The sequence below is a fragment of the Canis lupus genome, chromosome 11 (assembly GCF_048164855.1).
Source record: "Canis lupus baileyi chromosome 11, mCanLup2.hap1, whole genome shotgun sequence".
Taxonomy (NCBI): domain Eukaryota; kingdom Metazoa; phylum Chordata; class Mammalia; order Carnivora; family Canidae; genus Canis; species Canis lupus.
This window is the reverse complement of record NC_132848.1, coordinates 45,784,374-45,800,703: the sequence shown is the minus strand read 5'-3', so window position 1 is coordinate 45,800,703 and position 16,330 is coordinate 45,784,374. Positions and strand designations below refer to the sequence as shown.

At 43.4% G+C, this 16,330-nt stretch overlaps 1 protein-coding gene and 1 long non-coding RNA gene across 5 annotated transcripts in view; one reads left to right on the top strand and one right to left on the bottom strand.

The window, feature by feature from the left end:
- The window catches only part of AFF3 (ALF transcription elongation factor 3), a 521,667-nt gene that overhangs the window by 25,873 nt on the left and 479,464 nt on the right, over window positions 1–16,330 (bottom strand). For all 4 annotated transcript variants that reach the window (XM_072844520.1, XM_072844518.1, XM_072844517.1 and 1 more), the window contains 4 exons: window positions 13,706–14,809; window positions 8,844–8,968; window positions 5,298–5,490; window positions 2,699–2,820 (listed from right to left, as the gene is read on the bottom strand). In XM_072844520.1, coding sequence (XP_072700621.1) covers window positions 2,699–2,820; window positions 5,298–5,490; window positions 8,844–8,968; window positions 13,706–14,809 — 1,544 coding nt within the window. The remainder of the gene's footprint in view (window positions 1–2,698; window positions 2,821–5,297; window positions 5,491–8,843; window positions 8,969–13,705; window positions 14,810–16,330) is intronic.
- The window catches only part of LOC140643102 (uncharacterized), a 44,610-nt gene that overhangs the window by 21,487 nt on the left and 6,793 nt on the right, over window positions 1–16,330 (top strand). The window contains exon 4 of the long non-coding RNA XR_012039501.1: window positions 4,454–4,670. This is a non-coding gene — a long non-coding RNA (uncharacterized lncRNA). The remainder of the gene's footprint in view (window positions 1–4,453; window positions 4,671–16,330) is intronic.

The following is a 16,330-nucleotide window of genomic DNA, read 5'->3' as shown; positions in this document are numbered from 1 at the left end:
GGAGATTCCTTATATTCGTGGGGGAATAAATTGCAGGCATTACTCTCCTGGGAATGTTATTCTAATTCAGCTGTGTTCATTCAGCACTTGTTATTAAGCGCCCACTGAATTCAGCTGTTGTCTGAATTGCATGTTTATTCAACCATTAACCAGTATTTATATACAAAAGGATGAGTTTACTTTTTTCCTAAAAGCTACATGATGCGGCTTTAAAAATTAAATGGCAGGGTGGCATCTGTTCCTTTTTGGATCACTGTAACTGGATTTCCATCAACTCTAAATTACTCCTGGGCTATTTTTCTATCACTTTCTTTCTTTTCTACTGGTGCCCTCTCTGGTTGTTTCACAGCTTGTTGACAAGTGAGAAGTCAAGGAAAGTGACAGGAGCCAGGTCCTTGTCTGTCAACAGAGGCTGCTGGTGGGGAGGTTGGTGCAGAGCAGAGCGGAACAGGAGGAGACTGAAGTTTTGTGGTCCCCAGGCACCTTCCTGGGGAAGCCACTCATGTGCCTCCCCAGCCCCTGCATTAATAACTGAGGATTAATTAATTGCATATCCTAGCTCAGCCAGTGTGCCAGCACATACCAACTGGACCTGGGAGACATTCTGTATAAGTTTAGGTGGCTTTCCTCCTAGCGATCTCTTAAGGGACATGGATTTTTATTGTTTTAAGGAAGAAATAATGCCTGGTTTGGCTTTTCAAGCTTCAAGGATCTTCCCAAGACTTTCTTAGTTCAGGTTGAGTGGCTGTTTGAGTTGCATGTTTATTTTACTGTTATGGATTTCAAGTCAATTGGGACACATGGCAATTGGAACATGACATCTATCTCTCCATATGAGGTATATGTAAGAGTGCTTCTTTATTATATTATATCTATAATGGTAAAAAGAGAAACAGTTTTATTGTAGCTGTCAGCCAGAAAAATTATACATATTGTTAATGGGAAGAACGAATGATAACAGCTTTTTTGTTGACACAGATACTGAAAAAATTATATTAGCAATAGCCCTGGCAGATTGAGAAACATTTCCTCTTGTAAATGGTCCAAGAAACTGCAGATCGAAGTACGGCCATTTAGTTGTTGCTGTTTCTGACTTAGCTTTTTGGTCCATATATTGGAAAATTCCTTACATTTAAATGTTCTATATGTTCTATATATTAAGCATTGATACAATGCTTAATATCATTGTATCAATACATGTGGTACCATTGTATGTATATTAAAATACCATGCCCTTAACAACAACACCTGCTGGAAATGTTGGATGTGTTAAGCACCTCAGAGTCTAATGCACGTTGTGTTTGATCATGTTGTTAGATTATGACTTCTGAATGTAAATTGCCATGTTGTCATCAGACACAGTTCTAATCTCCGGTTTTTACAAATGGCTAGAGCTAGAGCTCACATGAACAATTTATACTATCAAACCTAATTATATATATGTATGGGACTGTCCTCCCACTACATGCACCCTCTCCGGGGATTAATGACCACTTCCCTTGCTGCATTCTTAGGGCAGTGGAGAAACCGAGGAGAGGGGAGGTGGTAAGGGCCAGGAGGAGATTGTGATGGGGCTGAGTGCAGCTGCAGCCGCCATGGGAAGAAGAGAAAAATATATGCCCTCTTGGGCCACCCTTAAACTTTCATAAATCCAATTATCTTGGAATATGTTCAGTAAGTGGAACAAACCAAAAGTGTGGATTTGGCTTTCAACTCCCAAATTCTGTGCCCTTAATTAGCTCACTGAAGTCCCAGTGTAAATTAAGGACTACAACTTAGTCCTCTCATTTCTCAGAGAAGTCTATGGGGTGAATAAATAGAGCACGTCTATACCCTGGGTGAAGTCAGGGCTGGAGAAGAGGATGGGTAGAAGATGAGGATGGAATAGTCATCACTTCTGCACAGATGGTCTCCCTCATGAGATCTCAACTAACTGAGTCTTAGGAGAGCCTCTGGAAGAGAGGTGTCATGATTCATTTTTCCTGATAAGGGAGTTGGAACTTGAAGACATTTGGCACCTTTTATTTTTCCAATTTTGGGTGGGGTTAGTGATTTATAGTCTGTCCCCTCATATAAGCGAGTGGAGGACAGGAGGCTCCGTGCTGGGCACTGTTTCACCCCATGCACTGGATGCTTGAAAACAGGATTCAAGCCAAACTCTTGAAACCATATTTTCTGTCTTCTAGGCTTGTCCTTGACATTTATTTTTTTTCCCCCTAAGAGCCTAAGTAATTTTCAGTATCATTTTATCACTTCTCCTAGAAGGATGATAGGATATTTTTTTCCTGTATAAGTACTGTTTATACTATTATAAAGAATATAGCATTTTAGAAGAAAACAAGCCAGGAGTGAGTCGCTATTATCCTTTGCATGTAATAATTTACAAAACCAACAATGTTTCTCTTTCTGGTTGCATACAACTGCCAACAGTCCAAAATGCAGGTGCTCAGAAATGTTAAGACTCACAGATGCCACTTGCCTTAGCTTCCTGACATCCTGGACACAACCCCAGTAGCTCTGGCTGTTGTAGCCATTCAAAAAGCCCACTAGGACTCAGGGGTGCATTCAAAGTTAAGCTCCAGTTCCCTTTGAGAAGGCAACACTTACCCTAACCAAGTCATGCATATAAAAACCTTCTACCCAAGGAGTTTCTGTTTTACCATGCCCCTCACCATATCAACAAAGAGTCCACACTCACATATCATCGAAGACAAGTTTCTGCCTCTTGCAATCCCTGTGGCCGTTGGAACCTGGAGACCATGGCTCTGTTTGTGGCCGTGGCTTGTGGAGAACGTTTTCGGAATTGTTGTGAGCAGCTTTCTAAACAAAATAACATACCACTCTTTTAAAAACTGGCCACCTGGCTGAAAGAGCAACCCATTGTTCTGTTAGGACTGATGATTTCTTTTGTCTACATAATGAACAAGGAAATACATGCGTTCCAGTTCTTGTGCTGAGGGCTTTTACACGTGTTGTCAAATGTCATTCTTATAACAGTATTGAAAGGGAAGTTCTCAGTTGCCCACTATCATGGGTCCAGAAACTGAGGTTAGCTGAGTTTAAGTAACTTGCCCAAGTTCAAATAGCTATTGTGGGTGACGCCTCGGGCCTAGGACTCAAGCTCCTACTTTTTCCCAGTTGGTCAGACCTATGGCTCTCCAAGGTGAATTCTGCATCAGAATCATTGCGGGGTTGGTAGTGGTGGTGGTGGTCTGTCAACACATAGATGGCTGGACCCCCACCCCTCCAGAGTTGAATTTAGTAGGTGTGGAGTGCGGCCTGAGAACATCACATTTCTAGCAAGTTCCAGGTGATGCTGATCCAGAAACCAAGCTTTCAGAACTGCTGAGTTATACTCCCTTGCAAAAGAAAAGTCATTCAGGTCACAAATGGACTGATTCTCATTAGCTGTCTGTTAAGAATAGGAAAAGGCAAAGGGAATAAATAGAAATTATTTAAAATGTTTTTAAAAGGAACACTATTGATCTGTGAAAAATTAAAAAATCTTATTCCCTGCAGATTCAGATATTTATAGAGCACCTATTGTGTGCTAGACCCACGAATCATAAAGCAATTGTCTTTGGTTATGAAATTCAAATAGATTCCTCTGAAGTAAATAAAATGTGTTGAGTGTGTACAAATGCTTCTTTAAATATGGAATGATTTTTATGTGCAGGTCAAGCCTCTTTGTTGTTAAGAGCCCCTAGGACTCTGCATTTCCTTTTTGGCACTCAGGGCAGTCATTATGGATGTGTGTGGTCTCCTGTCTATGTCATTCTCTTCAGCTAGACTGTGAGCTTCACACAGGCACAGACTGAATCTGTTAGATCATCGCTAGACCTCCATTGCTTGACAGTGCCTGGCACACGGTAAGTACTTGCTCAATAAACATCTGTTTGGTGAAAGAATGACTGAATAAAGACTGTAATTATTTTACAATTCTCTAGACATCATGGTTGCTTTTATATCAGGATCTGGAGGTGAAGAAATGTTTTGTGTTTTAATTTGAATCGGCAGTTTTTTATTCCAGGTTTTTCTTTTTTTTTTTTTTAAGATTTTATTTATTTATTCATGAGAGACACATACACACACACACACACACACACACATACACACAGAGGCAGAGACACAGGCAGAGGGAGAAGCAGGCTCCATGCAGGGAGCCCGACGTGGGACTCGATCCCGGGACTCTAGGATCATGCCCTGGGCTGAAGGCAGGCACTAAACTGCTGAGCCACCCAGGGATCCCCTAGGATTTTCTAGTGGGGTCTTCTAGATTCTGTGAGTCTAGAATTAAAGATAATTGTTCCCAAATAAGGGTGCATCAGTGGGTTATTAATTTCCTGATGTGACAAGATGTCAGCTCTTGCCAGACCTTCTACCAACTATTTTACCTCTAGAACATTAAATGGGCTAGAACATTAAATACTGCCTCCCTCATCTTTCCTTGCAGGGCCCTCTTCTCATGTCTCATTTCTCTCCCTGCCTCACAAAGCCCTGCTGGTACTGATAGCACGGTGGTGACCTGAGAGAATTCGGAAGGAGAGTTTGGAATTAAAGAATGTGTCCCAGAGGATGCATGATCCAGGACCACCAGTGGCCGTAAAGAGGAACTAACATGAAGTATTAGTTGCATAGGTATCCAGAGGCCGTCAGTTCTTCAGATAATAGTAGGTCATTAAAATCTTTTCGCCACTATTTTGCAAATGAAACCAGCTCAGAGAGATGAAGCAACTGGCTTGAAGTCACATTTTGACTAAGATATGAGGCTAGACAGACTGTGGACCCCAGTCTCCTGACCTTTCTGAGGGCAGTGCCGGCAGCTGGAATCATCCCTGGGAAGGGTGCTGGAGAAAGGGTGGTAGCAGGGTCCCACAATTCAGTCACTATAAGCTGGTCACCAAGAGTGGAGTGGGAGTCCCAGATTTAACTCTGCCCTGGGGCAAGGAATATTTCCAAATGAAAAGGTTGGTTGTTGGTCCCAAACTCCCAATTTACAATGCCTTGGGATAGTACTCCTTTGGGGCCATTTCTCTTCAGAGTGGGAAATGCAATCCTGCCAAGAAGTGTGCTAAGCAGAAGAGGCTTGCAATGCTTCCTCTGCTGTCTTCTGGAGCTCTCTGTGGGAGGAGGTAATGGGGCATGCTCGTTCACCAGGTCTTCCCAGGGCAGCATTTAGGGATTCTTGCAGGACCTCAAGCATGTGTTTAGGCTGTGCTGGGCTAGAGACAGATGAGTACAGGGGTGTGTTCAATTTCATTTTTATTTTAACTGGGAAAGGAAGGGAATCAACATACCGTGAGGTCTCCAGCATGAGACTGCAGCTGGCTCTCAGCCTTATGCTTTTTGTTGGAGGAAGCAGAAGTGAAGTTGCCATTTGATCTGCTAGAAGTTAAGTCCTCGCTGGAGTATTTGTGTTTAGATGCATCAGAGAGGGGTGAGATGGGTGACCGGAGCACTTTTTCATTTTTATTTATTGGTATTGCCAAGCTGAAAAAGGAAATCACAGTAATGGAATGTCACACAGTCAGCACAGGGAAAGGTAAATGTTTTATATATGACCCAAACCTCCCATTTAAAACCTATTGGTAGGAAGGTGTTTTTTGAGAATTATTATACCAGGAAACAATTTTATGGCCTTAGGACCATAGCAAACAATAAGTAAATTTTACTCATTGTTTCCTTCCTTGTCTTATCAGGATGAATAATAATTCTGGTGTTAAATGACTAAGACTAATAAGACTTTCATCTTTCTGAGTTTTTCATCCAAGGATCTCAAAATACACAACACTTACTGCTCTCCTAACAAATCTAAGCAGCAAGTAATGGGAAAGTCAATCACATGGTACACGAGTTCTCTACTTCTAAAAGGACTTTTGCTAACACCTGAGCTTGTACTAATTATCATATAGAGAATAATGGAATCACAGAATAATCTGCAAAGTATGAGGCCAACTTTCATTTGTTAGGTTTCTGGGCTAACCAGATAGTGATCAGAACAAACACAGAATAGAAAACTCTAATTAAAAGTTATATTTTCTGAGGGTGCCAGGGTAGCTCAGTGGGTTAAGTGTCCAACTCTTGATTTCAGCTTAGGTCTTCATCTCAGGTCAAGAGATGAAGCCCCACATTGGCCTCTGGGCTGGGTGTGGAGCCTGCTTAAGATTCTCTTTCACCCTTTGCCCCTTCCCCTTCCCTCTCTAAAAAAAAAAGTTATATTTTCTGATTTCTAGTTCCTTTTTTCACCTCCCAAATTAATTGTTTATACCAGAGGAAGACAAATACTGTAAAATTTCACTTATATGTACAACTTAAAAAGCAAAACAAATGAATACACACAAATGTTGAATCACTATGTTATATAACTGAAACTAACATAATATTGTATGTCAACTATACATCAATTAAAACAAAAAACCCCCAAACTAATGAGTAAAACTTTTGTTTATGCGTGAACATAACTCCCCCCAAAATTAACCATCAGAGAAGGGAGTCACATGTATTTGAATCTTTGCAGTGTATGTTATATTGATAGGCCTCTCTCTGTTACTTTACCCTGAAAAAAAAATTGAAGGAAGACATGCAATAACCTGAAATAAACTCCAACATTGCTAATTTGGGATGCTCATAGAAGTCACTTAACAGAGTTAGTTAAAAAAGGGTAAATCCATTTAACAAAAACTTAGTCACTATTCCTGCAGTTATTAATTCTTAATTGCACATGTTGGCTATCACTGCAAACAAGCCATTAAAGTCACTTCAAAAAGCAATTTCCTTAAGTTGGTGGTCACAGTGTAGAAATTACAAACACAGCCCTTTAGAACAGATAATAAAGCCAAGGTTCTTAATGTTAAAGTAACAAGGTTCTTAGTGTCATGCAAATTGATCTGTGTAGGGATAGAGTTTCTGGTGATTGATTTCTGATTCAAAAAGTACTGTGCATCTAACAACCTAGAAGTGAGAAGATGTGTTCTGGAAAACTCCATGAAGCAAATAAAAAATGGCTCAGTTAGTGATGATGAAGACACTGATGTTGAAGATAGATGTGAACAGTCTGTATATAATTGTGTCTTGACATGTGAGTGAAAAAGTCATACTTCTAAACCTCTATTATTTTACATATTATGTTTTTTTAATTTTTAAAATAAGATTTTATTTATTTATTCATGAGAAATACAGAGATGCAGAGACATAGGCAGAGGGGGAAGTAGGCTCCCCACAGGGAGTCCGATGTGGGACTCGATCCCAGGACCCCAGGATCATGACCTGAGCCAAAGGCGGATGCTTAACCATTTAGCCACCAACGTGCCCCATCTTATGTGGTTTTAAATGTTCATAGAAAACTAAATTATTGTATTAAATATTGTTATGGACATAGGACTATTTCTTCATCATTATAAGTTTCCATACTCAAGTTGACCAAAAGAACTTGCTCTGGATCTCATCTTTGGGAGAGGTGTTCCCCTTGTATATGTTCCTGAGGTACATGGACCACCTTTCATAGAAGGAATTCAAAACACTCTTACATGCAAGTGTCACTATGTAACATAAATAAAGCTACTGGAGTTAGACGCTCTGCCAGGCAAAGGCTCTAGAGCAAGAGCTTTTATCCTGCCTGGGGTCTATGAACTTGGGTGGGAAAAAGTTACAACTTCTCATTGAAATGGAGCATTTCCAGAGTAGTGGTTGGGCAGGAGTAGTGTTAGCAATGCGTGATTGTGTCATCAGTAGGAAACCACAGATATCCTTGTGTCATGTCATAGTTGTTGCAGACATCTCAAAATATTGTTTATGTCTATTCATCACTACTTAGAGATTACAGCAGTTACTAGGACCTGCTAGAAAGGCTTTCAATGCACTAACAAGGAAGCACATTTACAACTATATCACACATTTAAAAAAGACATCTTGGAACCAGATTTTTCCTCGTCATGTTTCCCCAGTATTTTGGGAGACCACCTACTAGGCCCAGAGCACTGTGGGCTGGGCCAGCTTGCACACACACTCTCTCGCTCAACCTTCAAGAGCTCTCGCCTTCTTTCCCAAGGTGACTCTCACACTGCAGTGCGCCTGTGCTCATGTATCCTCACTCTCCAATTTCCTCTTTGAGTTTTAGTACTGCTCTACATCTTCTCCTAACCTTTCAGTTTACATTTTTATGTGTTGTGCTGAAACATTAATCTCCCCTTAAAAATTCTATGTACACAGTCAGGGAGAGTGAGGAGTGTCTTAGCAGAGGAAAAGTGGTTTCTGAGCTGTGGTATTTCTAAATGGAAAGAGCTTCTATGACTGATGATAAGCTACTCACTTCTAATAAATATTGGGGACCTTGCCTTGCTAGAAAGCCATTTGTCACAGGGGATTTGGTGCAATGTGGGTCTGTCTGGAACCCCTTTAAAGGAGTAACTGGGTGCCATTTAACCTTGGAGACACAGATCCTGCCTAATGTTACAATTTTAGTCTATAAGCGATTCCCCTCAAAGTTTATATTTCTTCAACCATGTAATAAGCTTAGTGTTCTTACAGGTTTAGTGGCTATTAAAATAAGGGTTTGAAAATTCAGTTACTAAGTTTTCAGAGGGAAGGTGTTGTCTTTGAGAGCACAAGTCTTTGAGAGTAACCGGTCTTTTGTTAGAAAGAAGTACTGACACTGTATCTGGGGTTGTGACACGAGGACACCTCTGGGCATAATTATTAGCCTTAGGTTAGATCAAAGGAAACAAGTCTAGGGACCCAGACCAGAGCAGGCATTAAAAGTTCTGACTCTCCTCCAACATGGTACCTGCCTTTCAGACCCAGAGATCCGTCCGGCTCACCTCTTACCTTCAATGGAACATGCATACCTGTTGATGTTCATGCTGCAATGGTTTGCAGATAAAGTATTATTGGCAGAGGTGGTCAGTCGCGAAGAGCTCTCTTTCTCTCCCTGGGCCTTCTTGACCTCCCTGTAATCATCTTCATTGTCACACTGCATGGAAATAAGCAAAAGCCAATCAGCTTTGGATTTCAAGGGATCATAATGAGCTCCCATCACGACCTTCCACAGAACAGGGCCTCCTGAGAGACCAGCTCACTCAGTTTCTCTGGCAAGGGTCTGGAGCAGCAGTGTGTTTGCTGTTTTCTTCCCCCTGTTCTAGGCTCCCGGACAGCTCCTCGACCATGAAATCTGTCATTTTTACTACTGACAGTTTATTGAGAGGAAAAGCATGACCCTGCGATCACTGTTAGAGAGAGAACACTGTGAATGATGAAAATTGGTCTACCATCAACACATCTGATTTAGCTCTCCAAAGACGACCTGTTCTGAATTCACACTATATGTTCAGTGTCTCTCATTTTGGCATTTCTTCATATCTGAATAAAGTACAACCACCATATCCTAAGCTTAATGCCATAAAGGCAATGACAAGCCTAGACCTTTCTTTTGAAATTTATGGCTTTTATGAATTTCAAGCAAAGGTTGTTACCTCTTGGTGTCTTAATTCTAGTTAACAATAACTATCCTTTGACATCTTATAATCCTTAATGTACCTTTTTATAGAAGAGTATTTCAATGGAATTCTTGTTTCCATGATTGTGGTTACCTTTTACATGTGTATTAGGGTGCAGTGTAAACACACTCAACAAAGTTCTATTGTTGGTGAGAAAGCAGGAACACAGTAACAGTATATCCACGGCTCTCAGCAGTGTTTTCCAGGAGACAAGTGCTGGCTTCAAAGATAAAAAGACTTTGACCTTCTCTCTCTAGCTGGGATTGTCACAGCCTCTGTCACAGGATCCCAGATGCTCACACTGAATAGTGACCCCAAGGAGGTTGCAAACCAAAGCTCCAAATCCCTAGTCTTCTGCTCTGGGGTTCTAGCAGGTTCTAGATTCTGAACCTTTGGCAGCCATGTCTATGGTGTCCCAGTACTGGGTCTTAACACCTCAGATGCTGAGTGAAGACTGGTATGAAAATGTTCTTTCACTTCTCTGTGTCTGTATTTAATGATGATTAATCAGATTTCAGGAGGAGGGGTAGGTGTCAGGCTTAGTATAAATGAAGTTTCATAAGTTGAAAATTTTTTTAAAAGGCCATCATAAATTACTTAAATATAGAATATTATGGAATTTATATGTATGTCTTTCTGCACATCTCTGTATGTATGTTTAGATAGCTACATGTATTTCTAAACAATATTTATAAATTTCTAGTTATGCATATTTTTTATAACTGTTTTTCTCTGTCTCTCTTTCTTTCCAGTAGTCTATCCATTACCCATAAATCTAATAAGTAATGAGGAGGGCAGGGTAGCTAGAGGGAAACAGAAAGAAAGAGGGGTAGAGAAGTAGTAAGCTATGCTGTTTCACTGTACTATATGGTCTGAACCTGACAATACCTCTGCAAGGATATCACCATTTTACAAAGGAAGAAACTGAAGTACAGAGAAGTAAGGTCCCCTGATTAAGGTTATCCAGGAGGGGCCAACTACATAATTTGCAGGGTTCAGCGTAGAATGAAAACACTGAGCCCCTTTGTCAAAACGCAGGAATATATTGGCTCGATATTGGCTTGGTGAAAGTTTTTGAATTTGACACCAAAACCAAAGATAACAAAAGCAAAAATAAACACGTAGGACTATATCAAATCGAAAAGCTTCTGCCCAGCAAAGAAAACCATCAACAAAATGAAAACGCAACCTACTGAATGGGAGACAACATTTGCAAGTATACAATAAGAGGTTAATATCCAAAATATATAAAGAACTCATACAACTCAATAGCAAAAACACAACCCCATTAAACAATGGGGGGGCGGAGAATCTGAACAGATATTTAGATGCCATACAGATAGTCAAAAAATAAATGAGAAGATACTCAACATCACTAATCATCAGGCAAATGCAAATCAAAACCACAATAAGATCATTTCACAACTGTTAGAACTGCTAAAATTTAAAAAAAAATGCAAGAAATAACAAGTGTTGGCGAGGATGAGAAAGTGGACTGATGGTGGGAATGTAAACTGATGCAGCTGCTCTGGAGAACAGTATGGTGGGCGCCCCCCTCATTAAAACTATAATTATCATATGATCTAGCAATTCCAATTTGGGGTATTTAACTGAGGAAAAAGAAAACACTAACTCAAAAAGATATTATGTAACACCATACTCACTGCAACATTAATCACAATAGCCAACACATGAAACAACCTAAATGTCTGTCAATGGATGAATGGATAAAGAAGATGAGGTGTGTGTGTGCATGTGTGTATAAGAGAATATTATTTAGTCATAAAAAATGAAATCCTGCCATTTGCAACAGCGTGGATAGAACTTGAGGACATTTTATTAGGTGAGTCAGACAGAAAAAGATAAATACCATGTGACCTCACTTCCATGTGGAGTCTAAAAACAAAATCCGTATAATGAAAAAAAGCCCAAGCTTGTATATAGTCACTATATTGGTGGTTGCCTGAAGTTGAGGGTAAGGGGTGGGCAAAATGGGTGAAGGGGGTCAAAATGTACAAATTTCCAGTTATAAAATGAGTAAGTCATGGAGCTGTAATGTTACAGCATGGTGATTATAGTTAATACTACCCCATATTTGAAGGTAGCTAGGAGAATGGATCTTGAATGTTCCCATGAGAAAAAAAAAATATAACTACGTATAGTGATGGATATTAACTGGATTTATTGCTCTGATAATTTTGCAATATTTATAAAAACTGAATCGTTATATTGTATACCTGAAACCAATTAATGTCAATTATACCTCAAAAAATAAATTGAAAGAAAAAAAGCAGGGAAAGAGTAGTATTATAAAGTTCTAAAGTAGAAAACATTTTCCTGCCTGTCAAAGTCTCTCTCTTGACTTGTCATGGTGGTGTTTAATTACTATTTCATATTGTGTTCCTTGAGGCATGCGGATATGTGGGGGGCGCAGGCTGACGAGGTGCTGGGGCCAGTCCTGTGACTATGCACACGCACATGGCCCAACAGGGGAGGTTTTCCCCCTGCCTGCCAGTTGTATAGAGGCAGGGAAGTCCAGCCAGGTAATTTCCCCTTTCCATGGCCCACCCCTCAACCCCCAGGCGAATCTGCAACCCCTAGGAGATTGCAGTCCCCTCTCTGAGACCTCTCAGGTCCTGGGTTAGGGTTGGGTGAGATGCCTAGGTCAACCTGCCTTGGCCCCTGGCTTTGGGGAGCAGTGCAGGTGCCTGGAGGGAGATGGGGACCGGAAGGCTGCACAGGGCCTGCTTCTACAATGTGTTGCCAGAAGTGTTTCAGTATGGGATTGATGATGGAGACTTCTCCTGTAAGCCGTTTTGCTAACTTTGGAGTGCTGAGGGGCCAAAGGGCCAGCAGAACCTGTCCTGGGGGAACCAGGCAGGAGGTAGGACCACGTGTATGTCAGAGTTCCACAGGTCCCCTCCATCATGCCACACTGAAAAACACAAGTTCAGAGAGAAAATGACTTTCAAGATGGCAACCACAAGCATTAAATTCCAAGCACAGAGTCCTTCTGGGCAGGGGCCCTGTGGGGAAAGTACTACACAACCCTCAGACTGACTTTTTATTGGAAAGCCTGGAGCCAGACAGGCCAGGTTCACCCCTAGCCCTTGTGTGAACCTGGTGCAAGATGCTTTAGGCTCCCTGGGCTTCAGTTCCCTCATCTGTAAAACCTCTGTGACAAAAATACTTGCCTCATAAAGTCATAAGGACTGAATGATTGAATATGTACAAAGTGCTGAAACAGCATCACTCATGGGTTCATAATATGTATGTCAAGTGTTGTTAATGATTTTCTTCTAAATTTGGAACCATCCACAATACTGCAATCTTTGGTTTGTCACCCCTGATATTTTTCGCTGTGGCCCAACTTACTTTTGAAGGTAACCATAACAGGAGGGGCTCAGACTCCTCAAAATTGGCTTTAATTTATGGTGAAGTTATTCCTGCCCTCAAAAGTCTGCAAACACTGCTGGATATCTGGGTCTGCTTCCAGATGGGTGGCCAGCTCTCTCTGCATTCGGGCCATCTTTCTTACTCCACGCCTTCCCGGTTTGCCCTGGGTTCTCTTTTTTGGTGCCACATCATCCCCGGCTCTCTGATGACTCAATGTTTCTCTTCCTTCTCCTCAGGTCCCTGTTCCCAGGCCCTCTCCACCACTGGGTTCTCCTTGGTAAAGGTTAGCGGGAGCAGCAGGCTGGTGCTCACCCTCCTAGGCCCGTCCACCCACCACCAGGCAGCTGGCACTTATTTCATGCTTTGCCCTAGTCACAGCCTTAAACTCTACAAGGCTCTTGGCTTCTTAGGTCCATGACTGTTCAAGGTCCCCCTGTCCCTTCCAGCAAAGAGTGAGGTGCACCACGTGTTCAGCCTTTCTACTGGTCCAGCAGCCAGCCTGCCTGTGCACACACTTGGTAAGGATTTCTCGTATGCCTATCCACCTGCTGTGGGACTGGGCTTAATGATCTCTACCGATAAAATGGGACCACGAATGGTGTTCGGTCATCAAGCAGTTCTGAGGATTTAATGGAGTTAATCTACGTCAAGTACTTATGTGTGTGGCATATACCTGGTACTACAGGAATGTTTGCTGAGCAAGGACACTCCTGCTGCCTGTCCACTGCGACCAGCAGCCCTCGTGGGCTTCCCCACTTCCCCACGACTTAAGGGAAAGCCAGCCCTCCCTCCCCGCCCGCCTTCAGCCCCAGGCCCACCTTGCGTTTCCTCTTGGATTTTGGCAAAGCCTTTTCGGCAGGAGCGTCAGACGGATGGCTTGGCTGCGTGCTCTCGGCGTCCTTGGCCGCAGGGGCATTCAAGACCCCGGGCTCCTGGGGCAGGTGTTCTGGGATCCTGGACAGCAGGGTCAGGTCAATTTTGACCCAGAGAGACCTGACCTCATCGCTGTCCTTCAAGGGGGAGAGAAGTTCGTTGCGGCCGAAAGGGACGAGCGTGTAGAACTGCTCCTCCAGCTCCTTGGCAATGTCGCTGGTGGTCCTGGCGTTGATGGAGCCTACGGGGGCCCGGGGGCCGCCGCCACTGCTGATGGGGCCCGCAGCCTCCTTCAGCCTCTGGTCACTCGCCGAGGAGGCGGCGGCGGCCACGGCCTGCGCTTTGGACAGAGGGTACTCCTCTTGCTCGGACTCCAGGTCCGAGTCCGAGGAGGAGGAGGAAGAGGAGGATTCTGTGTCTATGAACTCCTTGGATTTGGGGACGATCCTGCTCAGCCCCCGCGTGCGGCGCTTCTCGCAGGTCACCGAGGAGCGCAGCTCCTTGCGGTGGCTCGTTCTGCTGTTGCCGCAGGGCCTGGTCTTGGCGGGCTCCGGGGGGCCCACCACGCTCGCCCCCAGCGCGTCGGCAGCCGCGGGCTCCTCGGGCCGGTGGCAGTTGGTGGCGTCGCCGGCGGCGGTCCTGTCGGTGCGCCGGGTGGGCTTCTTGCCCGCGGCCCTCCGGGCGGGCGCAGGTGTGCTCTCGGCGGGGGGCGCACCGGGCACGGCGGGCGGCTGGGCGGCTGCGCTCACGGCCACGGCCACGGCGGCGGGCGGCGACTTCTGCTTCACTCCCTTGCTCCCCGGGGCCTTGTTCGCAGTCCTTGGCCTCTGCTCCTCCTTGCAGGCGCTCTTGATGTCCTTGTCTCGCAGGCTGGCTTGGCAAACGTCGGCCAGCTTCGCACAGTCCTGCACTTCCTCTTTCGCAGGAGCGTAGTATTGATTGCTCTCTGGCCCGTGGCTCTCATTTTGGATCAGAATAGGCGGCTTGTGGGGATTAACTTTGTTTAGCCATTTGTCCAGCTGCCACTTGTTAGAGGACGCTGGTTCAGCCTAAAAGCAGAAAACCGGCAACAAACAAAACATCTTTTATTAGACTCACTTAAAAGATGCTCGGCTGCTCTGAATCTTCACTTACTCCCCTAAGTGAGGGGCTGCAAGCAACGGCAAAATGGAAGCAGTAGGTGTGTGTGGCCACGGCTGCACTGGCCCACGGGATGCAGGGATGGTGTCCCTTTTCCGTCCCGAGGCACTTATTATCAGCGCAGTAGTATGAAACCTATTTGGAAAAAATAAGAGGCCATCCCTGTGCTTCATGAGAACCGGTTTCCAGCCCTTTTGAGTGTTATACGATGTATATTTTGCATAATCACACATACATAAACTTGAGATTCCAGGATTAACTGGGGGATAGTATGGAGGCGCTGAACGTTAAAGCACACATTTTTTTGTAAGACTGAAAAATTCAGAGGAAATTAAAAGGGGGGAACTAAATAGAACTTGTAATCCCAAACAATTAACATATAATTTCCGTGGTGAAGGCAAGTAGGGTATGGTAATTTAACAGTAGAAGCAGTAACTTTTTTTTTTTAGGGGGGTGGCCTGTTTAGTGGCAGAGAACTCCTATTTCAAAGGGAACCCCATATGCTTTGCCAGCTGGATTTGGTTAGTTCATCCTCAACCTGCTTCCATTCCGCTTTGCTGGAAATGTTTCAGAAGCGGAAATGATGATGGGAACTTTTCCTGCACGCGGTTTTGTTAACTTAGAGCAAATCATGAGGGTATAGGTTTTAAACTCTGCCCCACGGATTGGTTCCAGGGAGTCTGTGAACACCCTGACACAGGGTGCTGTGTAGATGCCTTTTTTCTGAAAGAGGTCCAGAGTTTTCATTCAAGTCTCTAGAGATCTATGGCTCATAAAAAGGCTAAGAATTGATGATTTTACAGAGTGTAAATACTTTTGAGTTCTAATACAAGTCCATTTTTTCCAGCATCTATGATTATTAATAGAAAAGAGGGTGTACTAGTAAATGTAAAACATTAAAGAGTGTTTTTCTATTTGTGACTGCACATGACATGGGGGAAATATTTTGACTTTTTAAAGTGATGTATTTTTCCTTCCCTGTGGCTTCCCACCCTCTGAATTTGTGGCATCCATTGTTTCAGGAGATTAGTTTCCAGTCAATAAAGGAGGCACTGCTTACCTTTTGCATTTAAACTTGATTGGTTCAAGTCTAGAGCAAGTCATGCTCCCTTGGAGGAGAAAATCTTTTTCATACTTTTTCATACAGAATACTTTCCTAAATCTTGTCTGTATGTGTCAAAATTTGTTTTTCAACAGTGAGGTCCAGGTTCAGTGCAGACCTTGGGGGCACAGGCACATGCAGCAAGGATTTGAGGAGAGTGGTGCAGGCAATGTCATGGAGTCAGCTGGGGCTGGACACAGCTTAAGACATGGGAAGCCTCTGATGGGCTAGAGGAGCCTGGGGCCAAGATGAAGAGGCCACAGAGTATGGGCACCAGGCACTGGGGCTGTGGCAGGGACCATGGACATCCTGCTGGTTCCCCCAAAAG